This window comes from Eucyclogobius newberryi, unplaced genomic scaffold (genome assembly GCF_026437365.1).
Source record: "Eucyclogobius newberryi isolate DKJ021-1_F unplaced genomic scaffold, fEucNew1.0.hap1 SCAF_13, whole genome shotgun sequence".
Classification (NCBI taxonomy): Eukaryota; Metazoa; Chordata; class Actinopteri; order Gobiiformes; family Gobiidae; genus Eucyclogobius; species Eucyclogobius newberryi.
Window position 1 is genome coordinate 9,586,278 of NW_027315757.1, and position 24,747 is coordinate 9,611,024.

General features: G+C 40.2%; 1 protein-coding gene across 1 annotated transcript in view; it reads right to left on the reverse strand.

Annotated features, from left to right (window-relative positions):
- The window catches only part of cacna1ha (calcium channel, voltage-dependent, T type, alpha 1H subunit a), a 181,412-nt gene that overhangs the window by 43,175 nt on the left and 113,490 nt on the right, over window positions 1-24,747 (reverse strand). Inside the window, exons 9-17 of the mRNA XM_072442502.1 lie at window positions 24,418-24,656; window positions 23,024-23,216; window positions 21,816-22,134; window positions 18,269-18,411; window positions 17,998-18,192; window positions 5,923-6,074; window positions 4,520-4,705; window positions 4,074-4,191; window positions 1,083-1,238 (exon numbers count right to left, since the gene is read on the reverse strand). Coding sequence (XP_072298603.1) covers window positions 1,083-1,238; window positions 4,074-4,191; window positions 4,520-4,705; window positions 5,923-6,074; window positions 17,998-18,192; window positions 18,269-18,411; window positions 21,816-22,134; window positions 23,024-23,216; window positions 24,418-24,656 — 1,701 coding nt within the window. The remainder of the gene's footprint in view (window positions 1-1,082; window positions 1,239-4,073; window positions 4,192-4,519; window positions 4,706-5,922; window positions 6,075-17,997; window positions 18,193-18,268; window positions 18,412-21,815; window positions 22,135-23,023; window positions 23,217-24,417; window positions 24,657-24,747) is intronic.

The following is a 24,747-nucleotide window of genomic DNA, read 5'->3' on the forward strand; positions in this document are numbered from 1 at the left end:
ATTGGCCGAGCGGTCTCCGTAACGTAATATCGATGAAAGCGGGCATCTGATTGGCCGCTGCGTTCGTGTTGCGTTCACGTGTCCTCGGAAATGCCCGGTCTAATTTTCGGGGCAATGTATATATGAGTAGTTTATTTTGTAGGACGTGATTTTATATATTCCACAAGATCTCCTTGTGTCAAATGATGTAAACAGTATTTATTTTATATATAAGAAACATTATTATATTGAATTAAACAGTTTTAAAGATCATGATCTCTGGTTTATATGATTCAGTATTTGTGCTCTTCATATGAAATAACAGATAAAAGTACTTTGAATTGTTTTACATGCTAATAACCAGGTTTAAAACAACACATTTATCTTGTTCTTATGACGCCGCGATACCGCGCGCGCTTGTGGGCCCCTGAAATTGCTTGGGGGCCCCTAACTTTGGGCCCCCCTCCCCCCTAACTTTGAAAATCTATTTCTCAGCCTGCCATATATGTCTTTTTAGTTTAAATGTTTGAAGTTAATTGGATATCTAAATTTCAAGTTAATTGGGTGCGTTCATACACTTTTTTGTACCAATTTGTTTCTGGTTTGAGCCTAGTTTAAATCAGATGTTTGGTCCTGTTCTAGTCTACATAGTTTTGGACCTGATTTAATCCTGGTTTAGCCCCAATTTTGATGTGCAAGCGTGAATGCACCCTTAAAATTCTAAATATTGATGTTTAGATCTACATAAAATCGTAAAATAAACAGTCAATAAAATCAACATTTATTTATTTTTGTTATAAATTGGTGTGTAGCCGCTTCTCAATCTGTGCAAGGATGACAACTAACACTACTTATTAGTATTATTTTGGAAATGAAAAATACTGCCAAATGTTCTCACAAACCATCAAAAATAGTGACAAAAACAAAATAGGTCACAGTCTAAAGTCATAACCATTTCTTCCTTATAATGACAATAATAGAAGTGTTTTTGTTTGTTTTTTAACCACAGAAACTTACAAATGAAACTGACACAAGGTCGTACCCAGGGAGAGTATTTGTTAGTGTAATAAATGCAAATGAACAATGCAGGCAGTCGTTCTTACCTCAGCCTGGAAGCCCTCCACCAAAATGGCCACCAGTAAATTGAAGAGCACGTAATTGCCAAACGTCATGAGGGCCACGAAATAGAGCGCGGCCCATGGGGAGGTGGAGGCCATGCCGTTATACAGGACCACGTTCCAGTCCTCTTGAGTTAAGATCTGCAGATTGAAACACAAATGAATTCTCTGGGAGTAGAAACAAGGCAAAGGAGAAGGTAAAGAGCAGATGAACTGTATGTTGTCCAATCTGAACCCAGAGATGTTTTATCATCTCACTGAATCAGCTTTCCTCAGATGAGTTATATGGGACCTTGTAACTTCAAAGGAAGTTTTCTCAAAAGGCAATTTCTTTCACTCTATGGCAAAGAAATCGCCACTAAAAGTAGTCGCAACAAAGCAGATTGATACTTGAGTATCGAACAATACCAGGATACTTTCCTTAAAACTACTTTGAGAGATGTTAATACCATAATGATATGCTAATAATATTACAGTAACTTTACAACAGCAACACAGTGTAAAATAAACTGATAAACAAAGTGACGATTCATACATACTGATTCATACAGTTTTCCAGTATTCACACCGATATCCCTGCTAGTATCAGTTTTCATTTTAACTCTTGAACTTTATATTATATACTTGTTTTTGTATTATTATTATTATTATTATTTATTTATTTATTATTATTTTTTTCTTTCAATTTACATTACAGTATATACATTTCTTTCATATTATTTTTAAGAAGCATTTGTTGCCATCTAATTCTTGATCATGGTGTTTAAAAATATAAAAGTGGTTTTAATATGAGATATACAAAATCCAACTGGTATTTCTGTTTCTAATATGTGAACAAAATAAACCACAGATTTTTTATGTTGCATGAAAGATATTTAATTTGAGGCATTTTCACACGTAAAAGCCTTATCGCACATAAACCTTTTAAAACATAAAGCTTTTTCTTTTCAACCACAGTGTCTCACCTTATAAACTGCTACTACAGACAACAAAACCCTTGCTTAAGTTGCATTTATTTCCACTCTACAGTAACATTTCCTTGATGTGTCACTATGAGACAGCGTATAAAGCATGTGACTTTCTGTGTGTAAATCAGCATGATAAATGAAGGCAGCAGGAGCAAAACGCTCGGCCTCAGCTAACTTAACAAACCCAGATAGTCTTTTGACATAGACAGCTTTCTGGAGCACTGCAGTAAGTATACACTTAGTCCAACTTTTCAACCACATTTTGGGATAAAACGCTACTTCAGCATCTCTATACCCAGTGGTGTGCAGTCAGTGAGCCCCTTCCCTGCGTTTTGTGTCATATTTGTGCTGAGGGATCCGCTAGAAAAAAGGAGGACAGTATGGAGAATATAGAGCCATTAGACCAGGTTTTGTGCGCATAGGCAGGGCAGTGAACGATGCAGAGCTGGAGAGAATGTGGTTGTGTGGGAATAAGATTTTGCAGCATTTAACTAATGAGAAGAAGTTGGCAAAGCGATTTGTCAGGCAAAGAGCAGGGAGCAAATGAGAAATTTACTGCACTTGTTGTGATGACTTAGTGAAATGCATCAATTGGAGCCATAATACATAATATGGGAATAGAGCTCTTTGTGTTATGTTTCCATTTGTCCAATACATCTAGATTCAAATAACATAACATAACATGCTAAAAGGTCTCAATTACAGTACTTCTAGGTGTAGGAACTTTTTGGGTTGTTTTACCTGGAACGTTTCACAGTATTGACACCACTAGGCCATTTTTTGTTTTTTTTTGAGTATTTAGAAAAAGTGTATACTGTGGAACATTCTAGGAAAAGTAATAATGTCACCATGGAATCCTCTAACAGAAAGGTTACAAAGTGCACCTTTAATAACCATGAAAGCAGAAGATAATAGACAATAAAGTCTTTCTGTCCTTTTGTTACACATTTAAGTTCACTATTTACTCATATTTCCTATAGTCATCATCATGTTCTATGTAAAATATTCAAAATTACACTTAATTTGATGCATATTTGAAGCTGATTTATGCATACATTCAGTAACTGGAACAGGCAAACAACTGGGCTCCAAAACCTTATTGTTCATTACGCAACATTATTTAAATATTGTTAATTGTATGTAAAGGTGCACTATGTAACCTTTTTTAGAGGAGCGTCCACTGGATACAAACAGGTGGCATTCCCTTGACTAGAAAAGCTTCATAGTACACCTTTAAGCCAGTTTGTATCTGATAGGATACAGAGATGTTGAAACTTGGCGCTGCTGTTGCTTCACTTCTCCTCTGCACATGCTCAGTTAGGGCAGAACCTGCAAACATGTTTGATTCCCACAGGTTTATTCAGAGTGGTTTGAGCACAGATCCATAGGTTTGAGGCTGTGTGGTCCTCAGAGCACATGTGCAGACCTCTAAAAGAAGCTGCTGTGGTTCTAAAAGCTCATGTTAGAGAGCGGAGCGTGAACAGGCCTCTGAACACGGTCACAGACTGAGCAGCTGCAGGAGAAGAAGAACCAAGCTTTCCGCAGTACTGCTCAGTGACCTGTAGAGGCTATTAAAATACACTGTGACTTCAGCCAAACTTCAGCAGCAGAAGTGAGGGGGAAACGGGCTTATTAGGATATATTTCGGACAAATTCAAACATAGTTGTGACACACAGTAATTTTAGAGTTTATTGGTCAATACCTGCTTGCCTTGATTGCCCCGACCGCACACCACTGATAAGATATCTAGTTTGTGATATTAGAATTTTACAAAAATAAGAGCCTCTGAAAAGCATCTTGCACGGAACCCTGCACACGTACACCTGAACAAATATACTACATGAAGTGTAGAAAACATCTTCCCCTAAAACATCCCCATGTCTGGATGTATGTGGTATGTTAAGAATACGCAGATGAAGAATTGCACAATACTTCAAGATAATACTAAACAAGTGCAAAAGTAAATTGACTGTAGGTTTGATTTGAATGGGGTCTCCCACTGCTCACCTGAAACACGGTGACAATGGCCCACAGCAGAGAATCAAAGTTCTTGCGGTCAGGGATGGTGTCTCCATTGTCTGTCTGCAGACTGAACTTGCAGCCAAACAGATGCATCCCCAGAATACTGACAAGAAGAAGAAAGAACACATTTAGGGTACATTTCAAAACTCTATTTTGATACAGATTTGAATTCAGTGTAGTAGAATTTAGTTACTACATTTAGGTTGGGTCCATGGATATTTCACCATTCTACACTGCTCATAGTTTAAAAGGGAGATGGCAGATGTTATGACTTGGTTTATGGTTAATGTGATATAAATATCTTAACACTTACATTGGCTCCTGCCCATCATCTAATATTATGGTACAAAATTCAAGAATATTGCAACTGCCACCTGTTGATTAGTATCTATGTAGGCCCTAGTTTGGAGTGTAAAGTTAGCAAAAGTCACCTGAACGTGAAGATGAAGAGCATGAGGAGCATGCAGAAGGTGGCCACGTTGTCCATAGTCTTCATGAGGACCACCAGCTGTCTCCTCAGAGCGGGCAGGAACCGCACCAGCTTCAGCACGCGCAGCAGCCTGAAGGTTCTGAGCACTGAGAGCCCGCCGTCCGACTGGCCAATGATCTCCCATACACTGGGGGGCGCAAGAGAGTCAACGTCAAGCAGTTCAGATATGAATTTACCAGGGTTGACACAACTTTCAATCTCCAATGCTTGTCAGTGGCCTTTTTGTACCGTTAGATTTACTTCTCTTATAGTGTTTTATTAAAGTTTTGAGATTTGGATTAAACTGAGGAAAAAACAGCTTAAAATAGCAATAAAAAACTATGGGGTTTGGAGCTTAATGTCTAAAAAGCAAAGTCACATACATTCATAAATATCAGTACAAAATAAACAATGCTCTCAAGATTTAATTGCAATTATAACTGATGGATGACACTAAAAGATAACACCGTAATGCAATGTATTCAAAAGTATAAAGGGATATTTTGTGTTGCCCATCTCGTGGTTTCCGAAGTAAATTTTGCATTCGTTTTTCCCATAGACTTTCCAAAATAAATGTATAGCTAGTTCCCCCAAGACCTATAATTGCATTTAAAACTGGTAAAATATCAAACAGTTTAGTAGAATTTTAAGCTTTAAATGCAATTAAATCTGAACGTAGCTGGTTAGCCTCCATTGTGCCTTAATGTTTTTGAAAAGTATATGGGAAAAATTAATATGAAATTGACTTCTGGAACCACGCCGGGCTTCTAAGTGGGCGGGACAGTTGAGGGCCTAACCTGAACCTCCTCAAAGACATTTACAGCTTGTTTTAGCACATTTGTGATATATTTCCACAACCTCCCAAAACTAAGTGAGTGCCAGTGTGAGCTATAGAACAGACGAATGCAGAGCCAGTGCACCAACACTCCTGCAAATGAATGAGTGACAAGCTGCGGGAGAAATGTGGAATATGAATGACTCCAGCCGAGTTTAGCTGTGTCAGTGTCAGGGCAGGTGTCAAGCTGTTTCCAAGGCATTTCAACAAGCATTACTGATGCATTTGTATCTTTTCTTTTCCCTCAGTGTACCTACAAGTCTAAGTCTATGTTTTGGATGAAGGAACACAGTTTGCATAGTATTATCCTTTAAACTATTCTTGCTTTTTTCCAATAACAGAGATACAGTAGGATTTAACACATGCTATGGAACATTCCAGGCAAAATAGAAAAAGAAGAGAAAGAAGAGACAAACAAGTGACAGGCACCCCACCAGAGCTGAATGTCTCTCCCCACTCCTAACTCCCACATGTCTATGGTCTTATGAGATAAAAGTGGGTCAGAAAAGTATTTTACAATTTGTAAATACCTGATGATGACAATGATGCTGTCAAATATGTTGTATGGATTCTTGATGTATCCAAAGAGTCCAAAGGCCAGAATCATGAAGCCCATCTCCAGGACGAACATGCTGGTGAAGACGATGTTACTGATCTCCAACACGTCAGTCAGCTCCTCCGGCTGAGGACACACAACACTACAGGTTACACAAACACACACAACACTACAGGTTACACAAACACACACAACACTACAGGTTACACAAACACACACAACACTACAGGTTACACAAACACACACAACACTACAGGTTACACATACACACACAACACTACAGGTTACACAAACACACACAACACTACAGGTTACACAAACACACACAACACTACAGGTTACACAAACACACACAACACTACAGGTTACACAAACACACACAACACTACAGGTTACACAAACACACACAACACTACAGGTTACACAAACACACACAACACTACAGGTTACACATACACACACAACACTACAGGTTACACAAACACACACAACACTACAGGTTACACAAACACACACAACACTACAGGTTACACAAACACACACAACACTACAGGTTACACAAACACACACAACACTACAGGTTACACAAACACACACAACACTACAGGTTACACAAACACACACAACACTACAGGTTACACAAACACACACAACACTACAGGTTACACAAACACACACAACACTACAGGTTACACAAACACACACAACACTACAGGTTACACATACACACACAACACTACAGGTTACACATACACACACAACACTACAGGTTACACATACACACAGAACACTACAGGTTACACATACACACACAACACTACAGGTTACACATACACACACAACACTACAGGTTACACATACACACACAACACTACAGGTTACACATACACACAGAACACTATTATACACACAATTGCAATTCGTGCAATATTAAAATAAACAAAACAGGATCAGAGGAGAAAAGAGGATCAGAGAGGATCAGAGAGGAACAGAGAAGAGCAGAGAGGAGAAAAGAGGAGAAAAGAGGAGCAGAGAGGATCAGAGAGGATCAGAGAGGATCAGAGAGGATCAGAGAGGAGAAAAGAGGAGCAGAGAGGAGCAGAGAGGATCAGAGAGGATCAGAGAGGATCAGAGAGGATCAGAGAGGAGAAAAGAGGAGCAGAGAGGATCAGAGAGGATCAGAGAGGATCAGAGAGGATCAGAGAGGAGAAAAGAGGAGCAGAGAGGAGCAGAGAGGATCAGAGAGGAAAAAAGAGGAGCAGAGAGGATCAGAGAGGATCAGAGAGGATCAGAGAGGAGAAAAGAGGATCAGAGAGGAGAAAAGAGGAGCAGAGAGGAGCAGAGAGGATCAGAGAGGAGAAAAGAGGAGCAGAGAGGATCAGAGAGGATCAGAGAGGATCAGAGAGGAGAAAAGAGGAGCAGAGAGGAGCAGAGAGGATCAGAGAGGAGAAAAGAGGATCAGAGAGGATCAGAGAGGAGCAGAGAAGAGCAGAGAGGAGAAAAGAGGAGCAGAGAGGAGCAGAGAGGATCAGAGAGGAGAAAAGAGGATCAGAGAGGATCAGAGAGGAGCAGAGAGGAGAAAAGAGGAGCAGAGAGGAGAAAAGAGGATCAGAGAGGATCAGAGAGGAGCAGAGAGGAGCAGAGAAGAGCAGAGAGGAGAAAAGAGGAGCAGAGAGGAGCAGAGAGGAGAAAAGAGGATCGGAGAGGAGAAAAGAGGAGCAGAGAGGAGCAGAGAGGAGCAGAGAGGAGAAAAGAGGAGCAGAGCAAAGCCTCGCAGCAGACACGTGCTCACGCAGACCTGAACTATTCGACCTTCTGCGGAGCAAATTCACTAATCCAGGTGCGTTGTTTTAATTTGCATATATTTACTGGAACAAAAAAACTATCACTTGCGCAAACAATTCTGTGGCAAACCTCAAGGCAAACCGCCGTGGCAGTCCACAACACCTCGACACGAGGAGACTTTTAGACGTAGGAGCATGAACAAGGCACGCAAGAGCTGCAAGCCTTCTGATTGGCTGTCGTGTGCGTCAGCGTCAGATTTGACAGAGAAGTGTAAATCAGCCTTTATGAGACCAGACCAGTCTCTCTGCTTTATAGTTTTATCAGCATTTCACAACTGCTTTTAGGTTATTAAGGCTTCGATTTGGTATCTATATTTTCAAATCATTTCCAAATAAAAAATATCTTGGTTGGCTAAATTAAAAATAATGAGATAATAATGAGAGGTAATGTGATTTAAAACTTACTCAAGATTTAACTGGGCTGGATTAATTATCATGCAGGAGGCAAAAAACAAATGCTTTAAAACCAGAACTTAAAATAACCTTCATTCCTACTTTAAATGATATATTTAAGCACAGCCTATAAAGTGAAATGTGATTTAAAGGTAGATGAGTCCATTTGTTAAATAGCATTAACTCTCCGTGCTGCCCTTTTGAAACGGCTTCATTTGTAACATGTGCAATAAAGTGGATTGTATTGGATAAATGAACCCCAAAAATGCACCGCAAGTTTCTCTTCTTTTTATCTGAGATTTGTTCCATCTTTTTAAATACCTTTCTCATTACAGTCGTTGTACTCAATATCCTCATTTCTCATATTACGGTACCTCATGGACAATACATCACTATCGCCTCCACAACCACGCCACGTCCCTAAATGTTTTTACATCTCCACAGTATTATTCAGTTGTCTCAGCCTTTTCGTGCCCCGGGGCTAAGACTCAATCAATCAGGTCCGGAGCGACGGGCCAGGCTCAATCACTCACAAAAGCCCCCGCAGCAGCCATCCATCAGGGTCCCATCCACTTACCCCAGCGCCGCCGCGGCCACTGACCCGGCGAACGCTCAACGCCGGCCACTTCATAAAGCACGCGCTCTTTATGAGACACGCTACCGTTTTGTACTTTGCTAAATGAACAGCTTTTCTATTCAAATATGTTTATATAAAAGCCGGTGTTTTCATACAAAGCTGGTAGGCAGTTGGCACAATCTGCCTTTTAACGGTCACAATGTAGTTATTTTGGCCTGGTTTATGGTTCTTATATTAACTGTTGGGCTTATCCACATGAAATTAAGCTGGATGGATTCTCTGGCAGCACAAAAGAACAAAGATGAAATGATCTTTTCATCATAGTTTCGAAAAAAAAAATAATGAATTATTCAGTCACAAATGTGTTATGTTATGTCAAACTTACATTTTCTTGCATGTGACATTTTTACAGGGTGAAACTGTTAAATGTTGAATGGACGATTTTTTTGGCACAAATCTGAATCTTATTTCCTCGTGGCGTGGACTGCCGATTAGTCCTGCCATGTATCAATCATAAAACGCACCTACCGCTCACCTGCAGCCGCGTGTGGCTCTTCCCACATTTCCGAGTGTCTAAGCGCATGGATCTATCATAATATAGTTCCCTCAGTGTACGGGACAAAATGAAGATGGAGAAAGACAGTTCGAGCTGACTCAAAAGTAGACAGAAATCTATGGGAGACGAGAGATGCGATCCGCAGCGCCAATAAACAAACGCACGTGTGTGTTGTATCAGTCCGCACGGGGGAGTGCGCATGCGCACTTCCACCTGCGTTCTCAAAACGCCGAAATTTCGTCCATTGCGCCTTTAAAATGAACATACTTTTTGAATTTATGCTAAGGACATAAACAAAACTAAAACTAAAAGATGATTAGAAGATGTTCTCCAGGTGATTTTTGTCCTGTCTGGGGCCTGTTACACCTGCACGGACTAAAATAACTTTGAGATATTTGTGCACAACTTACAACTTGTTTGAACAAACAGTGTAATTATTTTGTCAAATCATAATTAAATGGATTTTGGCCCTTGATCACTAACTGGTTGCTAGGTAACAGTTGTGAAATTACCTCAACCTGTGTCATATTTGCTGCCCATGTCAAAGAGGAAGTGACATCAGACATCACCAAAATTGCAAAATTGGAGAAGAACAGGCTAAATGTTTTGTAAAACCTTAAACATAATCATATTCCCTTTGTTTTACTGAAAAGTCTAGTCTGCTATAAGACTATATAAAAGGTTAGATCATACAACATTTTGACCATTTGTCCCCAATTTTTCTTAAGTTTATAATATTACCTCCTGGTTGGACCATGACCAGCAAATATTACATAATCCCACAACTGTTACCAAGCAACCATATCGTAAACAAGAGCCAAAATCCGTATAAACAACACAATAGTTATGATTTGACAAACAATAATACTATAACACCTTTATTTTGTTGAATGATCGTTTAAAACAGGGGTGTCAAACTCATTTTGGGCCGCGGGCCGAATTTCGACGCTCAGGCTGGGTCGCGGGCCGAACATAACGTAAAACATAAAACAAAAAAATATATAAGAAATAAATGGCTTTATATAGCCTACGCTGTTTTTGAAGCAATTACTGGATCGATTAAAAGAAATTACAAACACGTTTGTTCTCATAAACTAAAATGTATTAAGAAAAACAAATGTAATTTCACCAACACTGTGCTTCAGTTTATGTGCATCACAACTTCAGAGTTGATCTACAGAGATAAACATTTAATCTATTGTTAAATATTGTTAAATAGGTATTTGGAACTGAAAAATATTGTATTTGACTTTATAACAAAATAAACTTCTCAAGATTTAAAAAAACTTTTAAATGTACGAAGTAACATTTCCACGTCTCTGTAGTCCTCTGTAGTCCTCTGTAGTCCTCTGTAGTCCTCTGTAGTCCTCTGTAGTCCTCTGTAGTCCTCTGTAGCCCTCTGTAGCCCTCTGTAGCTCTCTGTAGTCCTCTGTAGTCCTCTGTAGTTCTCTGTAGTTCTCTGTAGTTCTCTGTAGTTCTCTGTAGCCCTCTGTAGCTCTCTGTAGTCCTCTGTAGTCCTCTGTAGTTCTCTGTAGTTCTCTGTAGTTCTCTGTAGTTCTCTGTAGTCCTCTGTAGTCCTCTGTAGCCCTCTGTAGTTCTCTGTAGTTCTCTGTAGTCCTCTGTAGTCCTCTGTAGCTCTCTGTAGCTCTCTGTAGTTCTCTGTAGTTCTCTGTAGTCCTCTGTAGTCCTCTGTAGTCCTCTGTAGTCCTCTGTAGTCCTCTGTAGCTCTCTGTAGTTCTCTGTAGTTCTCTGTAGCTCTCTGTAGTTCTCTGTAGTTCTCTGTAGTCCTCTGTAGTCCTCTGTAGTCCTCTGTAGTCCTCTGTAGTCCTCTGTAGCTCTCTGTAGCTCTCTGTAGCTCTCTGTAGTTCTCTGTAGTCCTCTGTAGTCCTCTGTAGTCCTCTGTAGTCCTCTGTAGCTCTCTGTAGCTCTCTGTAGCTCTCTGTAGCTCTCTGTAGTCCTCTGTAGTCCTCTGTAGTCCTCTGTAGTCCTCTGTAGTCCTCTGTAGTCCTCTGTAGTCCTCTGTAGTCCTCTGTAGCTCTCTGTAGCTCTCTGTAGCTCTCTGTAGTCCTCTGTAGTCCTCTGTAGTCCTCTGTAGTCCTCTGTAGTCCTCTGTAGCTCTCTGTAGCTCTCTGTAGTTCTCTGTAGTCCTCTGTAGTCCTCTGTAGTCCTCTGTAGCTCTCTGTAGCTCTCTGTAGCTCTCTGTAGTTCTCTGTAGTTCTCTGTAGTCCTCTGTAGTTCTCTGTAGTTCTCTGTAGTCATCTGTAGTTATCTGTAGTTCTCTGTAGTCCTCTGTAGTCCTCTGTAGTCCTCTGTAGTCCTCTGTAGTCCTCTGTAGCTCTCTGTAGCTCTCTGTAGCTCTCTGTAGTCCTCTGTAGTTCTCTGTAGTTCTCTGTAGTCATCTGTAGTTATCTGTAGTTCTCTGTAGTCCTCTGTAGTTCTCTGTAGTCCTCTGTAGTCCTCTGTAGTCCTCTGTAGCTCTCTGTAGCTCTCTGTAGTTCTCTGTAGTCCTCTGTAGTCCTCTGTAGTTCTCTGTAGCTCTCTGTAGCTCTCTGTAGTTCTCTGTAGTCCTCTGTAGTTCTCTGTAGTTCTCTGTAGTCATCTGTAGTTATCTGTAGTTATCTGTAGTTCTCTGTAGTTATCTTTACACCTGAACTGACTCAGCATTAAATACAAACACACGTGGAGCGTTTAAGGAGGTTAAGTTACGCCTCTGGTCTTGCAAATATAGAATAAGTGCATGAGACAGTTTCCATCAAACCAAACTCTTTCTCAAATCGTGGGCCAAATATTATGTACAAAATAAAACAATAAAAAATATAAGAAATAAATAGCTTTCTTACAGCCAAGTAATAGTTGTGGAGACTGTTGCGCAAATGTGCAGCAGGTGAAAGACTGCTCATTTCTGATGTGAAATGATCATATCACAGTTTCTGCTCAAACTTTACCAATGAAATTTCCCCATGTGGGACAATAAAGGAATATCTTATCTTATCTTATCTTAAACTCAATACAAGCTCACTATTTTCATAGTTTAAGCTGATCTCAGTGACAAATGATTCATGTAGTGACTCAAATGAGGTCATTGTGTTTGTGTTCAGTCACATTAGTGTGGACACAGTCATGTTCATACTTTATTACACTCTGACCAGTGTTTTTACCTGTGGCTCCTGATCTGTCCAGGTTTGTAGAGGATGTTTTCCTCACAGAGCAACATCACAGAAGTTAGTTTTCTTGTTGTTAGCTCCACATTAGCTCCACTTTTAGTACAGCTCTAACATCCACAAAACAGTCTTCTTTCTTTCTTCCACGTGTTTCATAAAGCCACACGTCTCTGTCCTCGCTCAGACCTCTGCTCTGAGGTGTGTAAGTGCTGTAAAGTGCACAAACGCGCGTCTTACTTCCCTCAGCACTTTTCCCTCTGCAGTACACAGGGCAGTGAAGAGCCGCGCGGGGAGGGGCGGCCACCAGCGGCATTGTGGGACGTGTAGTTTTAGCGCTAACAACGGTTACGGATGTAACTACGGTTCGATGAACGAAAAAAAAAAAAAAAAAGGTTTTTTTTATTTTTTTAATTTTTTTAAATATTAATTCAAAATGTTCGGCGGGCCGGATTAAAACGTGTGTTTTCAATGGCAAGATGTATTTTTAAACTTTCATTTTTCAAAATTACTTCACAAACCGCAACTTAACCAAAGTAAAACTATAGATATGTAAATATATACCGCAGGTGCTATCCAACCAAACTAATTCATAATTAGAAATACAGGAGAATCTGTCATGTGGACTTTAATTAAGAGATTAGGTCTAAACAGGTAATTACTAAGCATAAATCATTCTTATTACACCATTTGTTTATAATTTACTTAATTAAATTCACCTTTATTGCCATTGTACAAACACAATGACATTTAATGAAGGTTGTGTTTATTTCTTGGTTTGTCCGGTAAAAAAGATATCTGTACAGTCCCAACATGCATATTTACTCAAATGTTCCTTTCTGTAAATTGTTAATGGTTCCAGGTACAAAACTGTTCCTCAGTATATAGTCGGTGCTTTGGTGCATAAGGAGAGAGGGCAAGTTGTTATTAAACCTGAATCATTCTTTATAAAGTACTTGTTCATCAGGAAATACTGTAAGTATTTGTGCATGTTTTATTTTTGTTTTAATATTTTAAGGCTATTCAAAGTGTAGTTATTATAAAGTTTTACCAATGTATTATATCCAAGTCAAAAATGTCTTGTCAGTCTCTTTTTTATCACTGCTTGAATAAACACAACTACATCAAACTGTAGCGTACTTCCATAACATACTGCCCATAAATCTGACTAATTAATTTTGAATTTGAATAATAAAACAGAACAAATGGTGATAAATACCTGCCCACACTGTCCTTGGCTCAGGAACCCACACAGGCTGTAATTCCGCTGACTGCTAGAGGGCGCTATTGCACATTGCACTGACAAACATCACCTGATCCCACCTGGCCACAATGACAGTCACTACAGAACATGTCCACTATAGTTCAAATCAGTTTCTACCACTCTACAAATGATGACCACTTGATTCACACCTAAACTCTCTCATCGTTCATGCATTTCAGGGATTAGTGTTTATTAGAACTGGAGTCTCATCCTTCGCCATGCTCATTTCCAGCGCTCCCAGATGTCTGCTCGAGCCAATCACGAGCAAAACGGAGCGAATTACAGCTCTCGGCCCGACTTGATTACCTCTGAAACAAATGGAGTGCGTACGATGATGCACGAGGGGGAAGCCGGCGACGCAATGTAATCTGAGACGCAAAGCAGCTTGGGTTAATGTGATGTTCCCGGGGTCGCAGCGGTGATGACACGGAGCAGGGAATAAGGGATGTGTTGGAAATTAAAGCGAGTTGAGCGTGGAAGAAGGTATGGGAGGTTTTGTTTGCTCAGTGTGCTTTTATTTGAGGGTCCGTCGCGTAGAAGCTGTCAAGGCTCTTCTTCTACACCCGTGCTTTATATTTAACTGTGGCGTTTTCATTGCCGTTATGGCCCAGTTAATACACCAGGCACTAAAGCTACACAATGAAGGTTTATTGTATGTAGCTGCAGTTTGTACGGGCTTTCTGAAACCAAACTTTAGCTTCATCCGCAGAGGTGGAGAGTACTACATTACATCTTGAGGAATTTACACTTTCTTTCCCATAATCTATAGTGACAAAGGTTTAAATTTACAATGCGTACATTTGTATTTCTTGTTGTCATGATACTATAAGCTCCAACAAAAGACAATCAAGAAAAATAAGAGCTGTCTTTTCATTTTCTATGCAAATTAATAGTACTTTCTTTCTGTTTAAGATCTTTTGAAAATAGTTCAGGAAGTAAATGTCAAATTTTGTTCCGTTGATGTGATTTCCTGCTCTAATGAGTATCTAGTTTTGATACTACATTTAGAAAGGATTAATATCTGTTTTTCAGTACTTTTGACCACTTTAACTTCATCAGACGCATACTTCTGCTACATACATTATTACATACTTTATTTCAAGTTATCCAACGAGAAAGACTGGGGCTAAAGAGGAAAACTTTTACTTCTGATGGAAGAAATACCTGCTTGTCTCCATGGAGATTTTGATAAATAAACGTGACATTAAACTCATCTATTTCTATGAAGACAAGTCGAGTTACAGGTAAATTCTTTTTTTTTTTTTTTTTAACATTATAATAGAATAAAAATACCTGTAATTGAATAAATGCAAGATTTTATACCATTCTGTTGAAAATTTGAGACAAAGCAACGTCTAACACATCTACAAGTTTACATAAATTAGGGAGAAAATGTAATAGAGTTGACCTTGAGTGTCTTGATTTTTTTTAAGTGATTCACTAAGTAGTTTCGAAAAAGAAGAACGGGCCTCGATCCAAGTATCCAGATCCTACTGTACGTGAGCCAAAAAGAGTTCTCTTTCTTCACCCGCTTGGCCGACATTTAATAAGGAAGTTGATGAATCACAATAAAATTGTGACAAAAGCAACATAGAGGAAAGAAGGACCAAAGCGTTTGAGTAAGAGAACATTAAGAACATTTACTTTCTCTTTACTTCTTCGTGATTTAAGCTAAATTCATACAGAAAATGCAACTCCTCCTCCTCTCCTTCTCTTGTTGACTCGTTAGTGATCCCGAACATACTATTGTGTGCGTGGATAATGCGGTAAACCAATAGAAAGAGAGCTTAGCACAGAAAAGCTGCTGCAGACACTGGCAAAAATTACTAATGGTTAGCGCTCTTAATTAGTGTTGTGCTGTCCCTATGTGCGCCTCACTGTACTCAGACAAATCCCTGCCAAAAACACATCTGCTCAATGAGGCTAGTCAACAAAGCAAAGGGTGTGACAGGCAAAACTACAATGACACAGACGTTTCTAAAAATTGTCATAATGATAAGTCCAGGTGCATTTGAGAGAAAGCTGAATAATCAACTGCTGTGAATAATAAACTGCTGTACCTAATCTGTGTTGCAACATTAGAATTTCCCCATTGTGGGACAAATAAAGGTTATCTTATCTAAACTAATACAAGATAGTGAATATTACTGTATGTCAGCGGTGTGCGGTCAGGGCAATCAAGGTAAGCAGTGATTGACCAATAAAATCTAACATTACCGTGTGTCACAACTATATATAAACAGTTCCGAAATATATACAAAAAAGCCCGTTCCCCCCTCACTTCTGCTGCTGAAGCTTGGCTGAAGTCACGCTGTCTTTTAGTGGCCTCTACAGATCGCTGAGCAGTACTGCGAGAAGCTTGGTTCTTCTTCTCCCGCCCCTTTTAATTTTGAGGACCATTCATGCTCCGCTTTTAGAACCAGTGATTAGATATTTTTTGAAGTATTTTAACGACATAGAGCACCAATTTGTGTAATGAATCGATCAGTCAAGTGAAACTATTTAATGCATTCAGCTGGTAAAAGAGTTGCTCAGTAGGATAAGCGTTTGCCCTTCACACAGGAGAACGGGCTTTGACTCTCACTTTTGTATGTTAAGGATATCCACTGAATATTGATGAACACTCAGTCTGCTTGCCCATCCATAAAAGTCACCGCACACTGCTGTATGTTCTCTACACCTGACGTGATTTTAAATAAATAGATTAATTTAAAACATTAGTGTTCCACAAACATGTCCACAAAATGTGCACTGTGAACCCTGATTTGAAAACATAAACAGCAAATCTCTAACTGTGAGAAAACAATGCTGTCCTATTTGTTCAAGAATAATGTGTGTCGTTTGAAGGTGTTTTTTTATGTTATGTTGTTCTGTTTGTTTGTTTTTTGTTTCGTTTTTATCCTTGAAGCACTTTGAGATTTCCTTTCAAATAAAAAGCACATTATGAATAAAATCTATTATTATTGTTGCCAAGAAGATGTTATTGCTTTGCCTGGAATGTTCCACAGTCTGACATCAAACATATCTATTTCCAGGGTGGTATTTTTAGCAATAAAAACACTAGATGCTGGATGGAAGTCTAATGCCATGTAGTGGAACATTCTAGGCAAAGCTCTCCATGCAGACCACCCACCAGTGCACTTTTAACATTTTTTTCTTTTTTGTTTCTTTTTGCCCGTACTTCACATTCTGAGCTCTCCCTGGTCGTGTGTCTTTTGGAGTTTGACTATTAGGTGTCACATAAGGGGGATGATGAGTACAGCGGTGAGAAGACCTCTTACATAAAGTGCTCCGTCTCCCCGCCTGTAAGCGTGTGCCGTTGGCCCAATATGGACATGGCTCTCCCAGGCTCTGCTGCTGTGTTTATACTCAGCCCCACTCGGGAGGACAAACAGGAGGAGGAGAGGAGACCCATGATGCACCACCAGCTCAGAACAAGGACTCAAATCTTCATTTTGGCTTTACACAAGCGATGGGAGGTTTAGGTTTTGGTGTTAGACAAAATGAGAATATTTGTTTTGTTCTTATGGCTTAACATGTTTTATGCAACATTTCAATGCTAAAAAAAATACATTTACAGGCACATTTTTTGCACATTTCTGATGGATTGCAATAACATGGTCTGAATAAGTCCAATCTATCTAGATATTCATTTTTGTAAATATTGCCAGGGCTTTATGTCGTTCATATATGTTTCTAGAAGGGAACTCTGTCTGTACAAAACAAGAAAATACTATTTGATTTTTACTGCCTTTGCCATTTCTAGCTTCTTGGGAGGACTTAGTTTACCAAAATTGAGAGATTTTTTATCCCTTACATCTGTTGTTATCAAAGATTTACAACAAGTACCACCTAAGAAAATATTTGGCCTTCTGAGTACTACAAGATCTAAACCAGATTTGAAACAAGACATTTCAGGTCTAAACTAGGGTCAAACCAGGTCTAAAAAAGGTCTAAACCCACCGGTGGACACTAAAATCTTTATCTTTGTTCGAGAACCGTTGCCTTTGATCATCTACTTCCATGTTACAATCCACGTATTTCACAAACAACTACAGAACATTGTTTGTGTGGTTAAAAAAAATAACTCAATATGCAACTTGAGACCGCTATAACTGCTATAAGCTGTATTTGCAGAATAGTGCTTTTATTGACACTATGGACATTTTTTGGAGGATCTTTAAAAGCTGGTGGGGCCCTATAACACACCAAAACGTCCTACAGTGTTTGACTATGTTCTCCATGCCCCGTCCTCACCTGCTGGTGGTACTCGATGCCCATGCTGAGCGTATTGACCAGGATGGCGATCATGATCCCTCGGTTGAAGTATTTACTCTCCACGATCCTTTTGAGCTTTTCCCTGAAGCCTCTCCAGGCCTGCAGCACTCCGTTTTTGTACTCGCTCACCCCCCGCCGCCGCGTTCGACCGCGCACGCCCCGCAGGTCGCCCCCCTGTCGGACACACGCAACAGGAGGTGAGACAAAATTAGCAGTACCTGGGTGATAGTGTAATGGACGTGACGCTGACCTGGGGGTAGTCGTGCAGGGCGTCCGGGTCCCCCTCCAGCTCCAGCGTGTCCAGGCTGCGGGCGCACTGAGGACAGCTGAGCAGCTCCAGCAGCAGAGGGCTGGGCACCAGGCCGGCCAGCTGGTACAACAGCCTCTGACGACCTGCAGGGAACGGGACATCGCTGTAATCGGGTGTTTCTCAGGATGACTCTTATCGAATGTTTTGCGATAGGAAAACGTGCCATTAAAACATGATCAAACTCAGACTTAGACTAACCGCAGTCATACAATACAGGTTTGTTTCTGGCTAAATATGGGGAATCAGATTTTATGCTTCCAGATGATGTCTCAGAACTGTTCTGTTTAGCTGTGTATATGACTGAAAGGATTTTATCTGCACTCTTCTCTTTAAAAGTACATTTTGCGATGATTATTTTACTTTTTATTTGTTTGTATTGTGGTTTTAATGTATTTTTTTCCTGTTCTGTAAAGCACTATTAATTACTTAGTGTACACATTGTGCTCTATCTTTTTCCCTGTGCTTTACTACGACAATAGTAGAATAAATCAACCTGGTAAACAGCAAACAAGAGCAATAAAACAATAATAAACCAAGAAAAAAACTTAGGGGTTAGAGGTTACATGCATTTCCTGCTGTTGATACTGATCCTTGGTGGATATCAAATAGTAGACCCTTCCAGCGTTTGAACATGACAAACTAGGAAAACAAAAAGGGCTGTGTTGGCAACTGACAACCATTTGACCACATGTGAGTACAACCAGAACCTTGTAGAAAACAGTACTGCGTGTAGAAGTGAAAACAATACCGGGGATAGAACACTTATACTATTACAGGGCCGTTTGAGCGTGTATCCATCAGTCCTGGAAGGGTCTAAATAAATACTAAGAAAGAGCTCTATTTAAGCACTTAGTTGGTATTTTACAACTACTTTTCATCTGTGGTCCTTAAACTTAAGAGGTACAAAATGTAGTCAGGCTTTTGTACACGCAGAGAGTGTATACTGCCTATAAAACTATCTTGATGCAGTTGGAGTTTAAATCAGGTTGTAGTTGTTGCAGTAATGTGGGTCACCTAAAATAGTCGGAAGGATGGTGCAGGATTATGTTCTGTATTGTGGTGAGTACACGGTGTTACTAATATCTTCGACACTCCAGTTCACTGCAGCCTCTTGAACCAGGACAAAGCTGTGAAACAAACCGGCGCAAAAGCACGACTCGGAAACCTGCAGAACCGCTCATTACTCTCATCATTAGAAGTCATTATTTTCTACTGTATATCTTTGTTGTGTTGATGTGTTAAAGGTGCACTGTGTAACATTTCGGCATGTTAGGAATGAATGTTTTTCAGGGTATTTTTGAGCAATAATAACACCGTAAATTGATAAATGCAAGATCGTTTTAATGCCATAGTGTGGAACATACCAGGCAAAGCAACAACATCTCCGTGGAGACTAGCACGCCCCACTAGAAATGTTACACAGTGCACCTTTAAAAAGCTATCGACTTTTTGGAGATTTAAGCATGTTATGACATTGTTCCCTCGTCCAAAACACACCTGTCAATCACCCTTTTGCCAGTAGATGGAGTGCTACAACAAATTCTGATGATGGAACGCCGCAGGGATATAATGTAATGTATGCTTCCAGTAAATACTTTATTTTAAGTTCTAAAACATGGTGCAGAAGACGATGTTTAAAGGCCAATAACTACAGAAATAATGGATATCATGTGTCCTATTATGCAAATGCAACAAAACATTGGATTTGTATTATTATTGGTATTAAATCACATCCAACTTAGATTAGAGGTGCTACTTTTATGGAAAATGCAGTCTTTGTTAACTGTTGCCACTCACACACTGCACACTGACCACTCTGCTCGTGGCGTAACCCTAAAACACTGCTCGGACTCTGCTCAGACTCCCCCGGCCCTCCCCTTTAGCCTCCCCCCTGCACTGCAACACTTGGAGCATGGATTTCTTGTCATGATGTTAAGCCTGTGCTAAACCTCCACACACAGGAGTACACATACACACAGCACTATCCAGGCCACTCCCCGTCACAGCTAACAACACCAGAGAAATGGAAAAATGGTGAATAGAATGTTTCTAGAGAGAGGACTTTGTTGAGAGTAGATTAAAAGACTTTCCAGCAGGACAAAGATCTCTGTGATTCAGCACCTAAGACCAGCTGAACAGACAAGTTTGTTAAATCTAGGTCAGGAAGTTTTACTCCAAAAAATATGACGATTAATCCTGACCAAGCCGAGCACAAAGATCTGGAGATGGTCCCCGAGCGATGACTGCTGAGGAGACGCTCCAGCGGCACTGAAGGATGGGTTAAATGCAGAGGACACAGTTTCACAATAAAGGCTAACAGTAAGGATGCATGTTCAAAGGTATTATTTAAATCATTACATCATTGTTTGTATTTAAGTTAAAAGACATTATTAGACACTATTATGCTCTATTTGTATTGTTATTGGCCTTTAAACATGCTCGTGAGTACCTTTGCTTTGCTATATCGTGTTTTAGAACTTAAAATATAGTGTCTACTGAAAGCATACAGTACATTACTTTAAATCTGTGAGAATACGTCAGGATTTGTGTTGGACTCAAATCACCGACAGCAGAGGCAATTACAAAGGGGAGATAAACAAATCCTAGCTAGCCCCTCACATGCTGATGTAAGCACGCAGTTGTAATGAACACGATTTCACAGCGCAGTAATGCTCAGAATGAGTCTGGCGATGGCAGGAGATCTTTCCCACTAGCCCTGGTCCTCCAGACTGGTTTACTTCAGAAAACGATCTTGGCGATACACAAAAAGATGTTTAGTAATTACATGTTTGTGGTGCTTTAAGACGTGCCTGAAGCTAGAGTTAAAGAGACACTTTCTGGTTTATTGCCACCTTTTTTGCAGTTATTTCACTTCTCTGCGCCTCTACGCCATGTCTCTTTATATAATGCATTGGATTTAGATGGTGGTAGAAGCATTACGCACTAGAAATATAATATAACTCATGCTAACATGCAATAGCTAAGTTTTACTAAGTCAGCTCAACAAATAACGTTATTATCACTGGAAATACAGCAGTTTGTCAGCACATCAAGTCATCATCAAGCGTTTGGTGAGAGATGATTATTTTCTGTTTATATCTGTTTTTTACATTTTGTTTTCACCTGAGTCTGCGTTCTCGTCTGTTCTCCCTTGTCCAATCATCTGTAATCCACTCCTTGAGCTTAAAGCAAGCTAGCACCCTCTGGAAACTAGTACCTCCCATGGCCCCCTTCGGATCCCTCAAACAGGCCCATACAGATCACTTTTGCGCAATAAATACACCACGAACTGCACCGCTCCGCCCCATCCCACTACTAAGGAAACGTCCCTTAATGATGTCGTCTGAGAAATTTGAAACGGAGTCTTTTCCTGAGACGCAGAGGGCAGAGGATCAACTAAATCGGATTCATCAAAGAAGCGCAAATGAAACTAAATGCAGCTTGAGATGTTCCGCAGCAGGGCTTTAGTAGTAGTAGCTGTTCTTACTGTGCTGTCCCATTAGCGTGTAGAGCTTGTTGAGGGTCTCGGCGTGTTCGGACCCCTGCTGGTTAGAGTGCCTCTGCTCCGGGCTGCGGGAGTGCGGTGACGGGCTTTTGCTCCGGTAGCTGCACACGAACGAGGGCAGGATGGTGGGGTAGTTCATGCCCCCGTTCAGCCGACCCAACAGCGCCCCCATGCCCGGCGTCACGGAAGAGGAACTGCGCCCACCGTTGGCGTTCCCCCTGCGCATGGGGAGGGTCTTCATCTCCAGCTCCTCTCCGGTCTCCAGGCAGCGTGGGGCCTCAGGGGCCTCACCGTAGTCCACCTTGATGATAATAGAGATGTATTAGCCTTGTATGGAGGGCTATTTAGTACTATGTACGGAACAGACACTATTATTTTACATTTTGTTTCAATAATGATCAACTTCTTTCACAAGAAAGTACTGAACATCATTATATTACTAAACTTATTAAAAATGTCGCCCATTTCCCCCCAGTTTGACCATTTCAGTGACGTTCATAATGTTACTTTCTGGGTTGGACATGGGCAGCACATGTGACATAGGTAATTCATAACTGTTAAGAGCCAAAATCGATATAAATTATAAGAACAATAACACAAAAACACCTTTATTTTGTTAATTATTGTTTAAACTTTTCAGAAATATTATGTGTAAATTAAGGGTGTAACAAAATATTATATATATTGTGAGACTAAATTTGTGGATACAGTATCAATATCATGGGCTGCTGTATCGATGTATGGCCAGGAGTCATTATTGGTATAATTTGGAATACCGGTAATTATTTTGTGACTGTGACTATTTTGTTTTTCCGCAAACAATTTGACATTTTGACTGTTTTGATGATTAAAATGGGTGTATTTCATTTTGAGTTTGTGCAGGTTGCGGTTTAACAAAGAAAAATGATGTCAAAATGTATTGGGTTCTAAAATTGTGATGTATCATAGATTATAATGAGCAATATATATATTGATTATTGGATGCATCACAAAATCAAAAAAGGACTTTTTTTTTTAAACTGTGTACTGTATGCATGACCCAGAGCCTGAATTCCTTAAAGAACATAAGAGGTGCAAGGTCAAATACATATTATAACGTGTTTCAAAGCTCATGAAAGTTGATTTTATGTTCCCTCTAACAGGTTTATGCATTACTCAATCACTCTTCACGCTTGCCACTTGTGAAGTACCTTGAGTGTGTGCTGCCCTCCGTTGCTAAGGCGACAGTGCTGATGCTGGTGGGTCTGCAGGAGGCTGTGGATGGGTCTGAGCCACACGGTGTTGTTCGGACCCGAGCCCCCGACACCGCGACTGGAACTGTGCCCGTTACCCCCGCCGTTACCTCCTCCGCTGCCGTTTGGGTTGACTTTTTTACGTCGTTTACTGAAAGACAAATGGTCCGTATTGAACGCTTCAAAGTCTAATGTTTAATCCACACAGACAAAGAGTAAGGACACAGAAGAGTTGAAGCCGTCACAACTAGAAATGCGCTTCCCCATTCTATCTAGGATCCATTTTTTTACTTGTATAATCTCCGACTACACATTATCCCAAAGAGAGTAAAATTATAGAATTAAATGCTGGAAATGCTCAAACCGGATCACAGATATTCATGCCTAAGAAAGTCAGTTTACTTCACTCTGGCCTAAACCACTCCACACCAAATTTGTCTCTCGCAACTTCAGCTGAGACACATAAAACAACTGTGAAACTTGTTTTTGTTAGTTTTTTTAATCGTTTTTAGTGTGTCCCAAAGCTGCAGTACTTTACTTTTCTCTTGAGACCTTTAGATCTTGTTTTCCACCCCATAGAGCTGGGCAACTCAACATAAGGCCCGGGGGCTAATTCAGGCCCTCAAAGCGATTTAATCCGGCCCATTACACATCTTCCAAATATTAAAAAAAATATATGTATATTTTGTTTAATGGTTTAATTCTGGGTAAGAACTAGTTCAGACCCGGTTTTGTCTTGGTTTGGAGTTTAATTCTGCTTTAGATCTGTTTTGATTCTGGGTTAGTTCTAGTTCAGACCTGGTTGGTATGAGTCTTGTCCTAGTTTAATTCTGGTTCAGTTCTGATGGGAAACTTTGCAAAACAATGTTGCTAAAACATAGTTATTTCACACAAAAATCTATCTAAATCAATAGTTCTATCAATGTATTAACTACATTTATTGAAACAGTGTTGGGGATATTTTGTGCGACCCAAAATGTTGTTACAGTAGAGGCGTGTTGTGCATTAGAGGTCTTGGCCCACCAAAAAATCTAGCCGTCTGGAAAATTAAGTTAAATAGCCCTGCCATAGAGTAAAAAGTAAACAGATACAATATAGTCTGATTGTTATGTCACTGTGATCATTTTTGCGTTGAGATCAGATTAACTGGTCCACCCTTGCATCACTTTCCTGCCTGAAAGGTTCTTCTAAAATTGCGCATGTCCTCAACAGAATACTAGCAACCTGCCAAAAGGTTTGTGAGAGCTTGGAACTAGTTAGATACTTTTAAATCCTCACTTCTTCCTTTCACAAGTACCTCAGTTCGAACATAAACATTGCACTGTGAAGGTGTGAGACAGTGTGTAACGGACCTGTGCCAGCCCGAGTATATTCTCTGCAGTCTGCGCGTTAGCTTTCGGTACAAGTGGCTGATGTAGCGTAGCATCTCCTCGTAACAGGAGCCCGGCTCACTGTAGCTGGCCAGTGTGGAGTCGTTGGACATGTAGCGGGCGCGCTGCTCCCTCATCAGAGCATTCTCGCGCTGCTTGGTCTCCGAGAACTGGGTGGCAATGACCACCAGGCACAAGTTAATCATGAAGAAAGAACCCACCTGGAAGCACAGAGGAGAAAGTGTTCTAAAAATGGAAATAGAGTCAATTTGAACATGATAGTAGTGATGATAGGAGTGTGAAGTAGTTTGC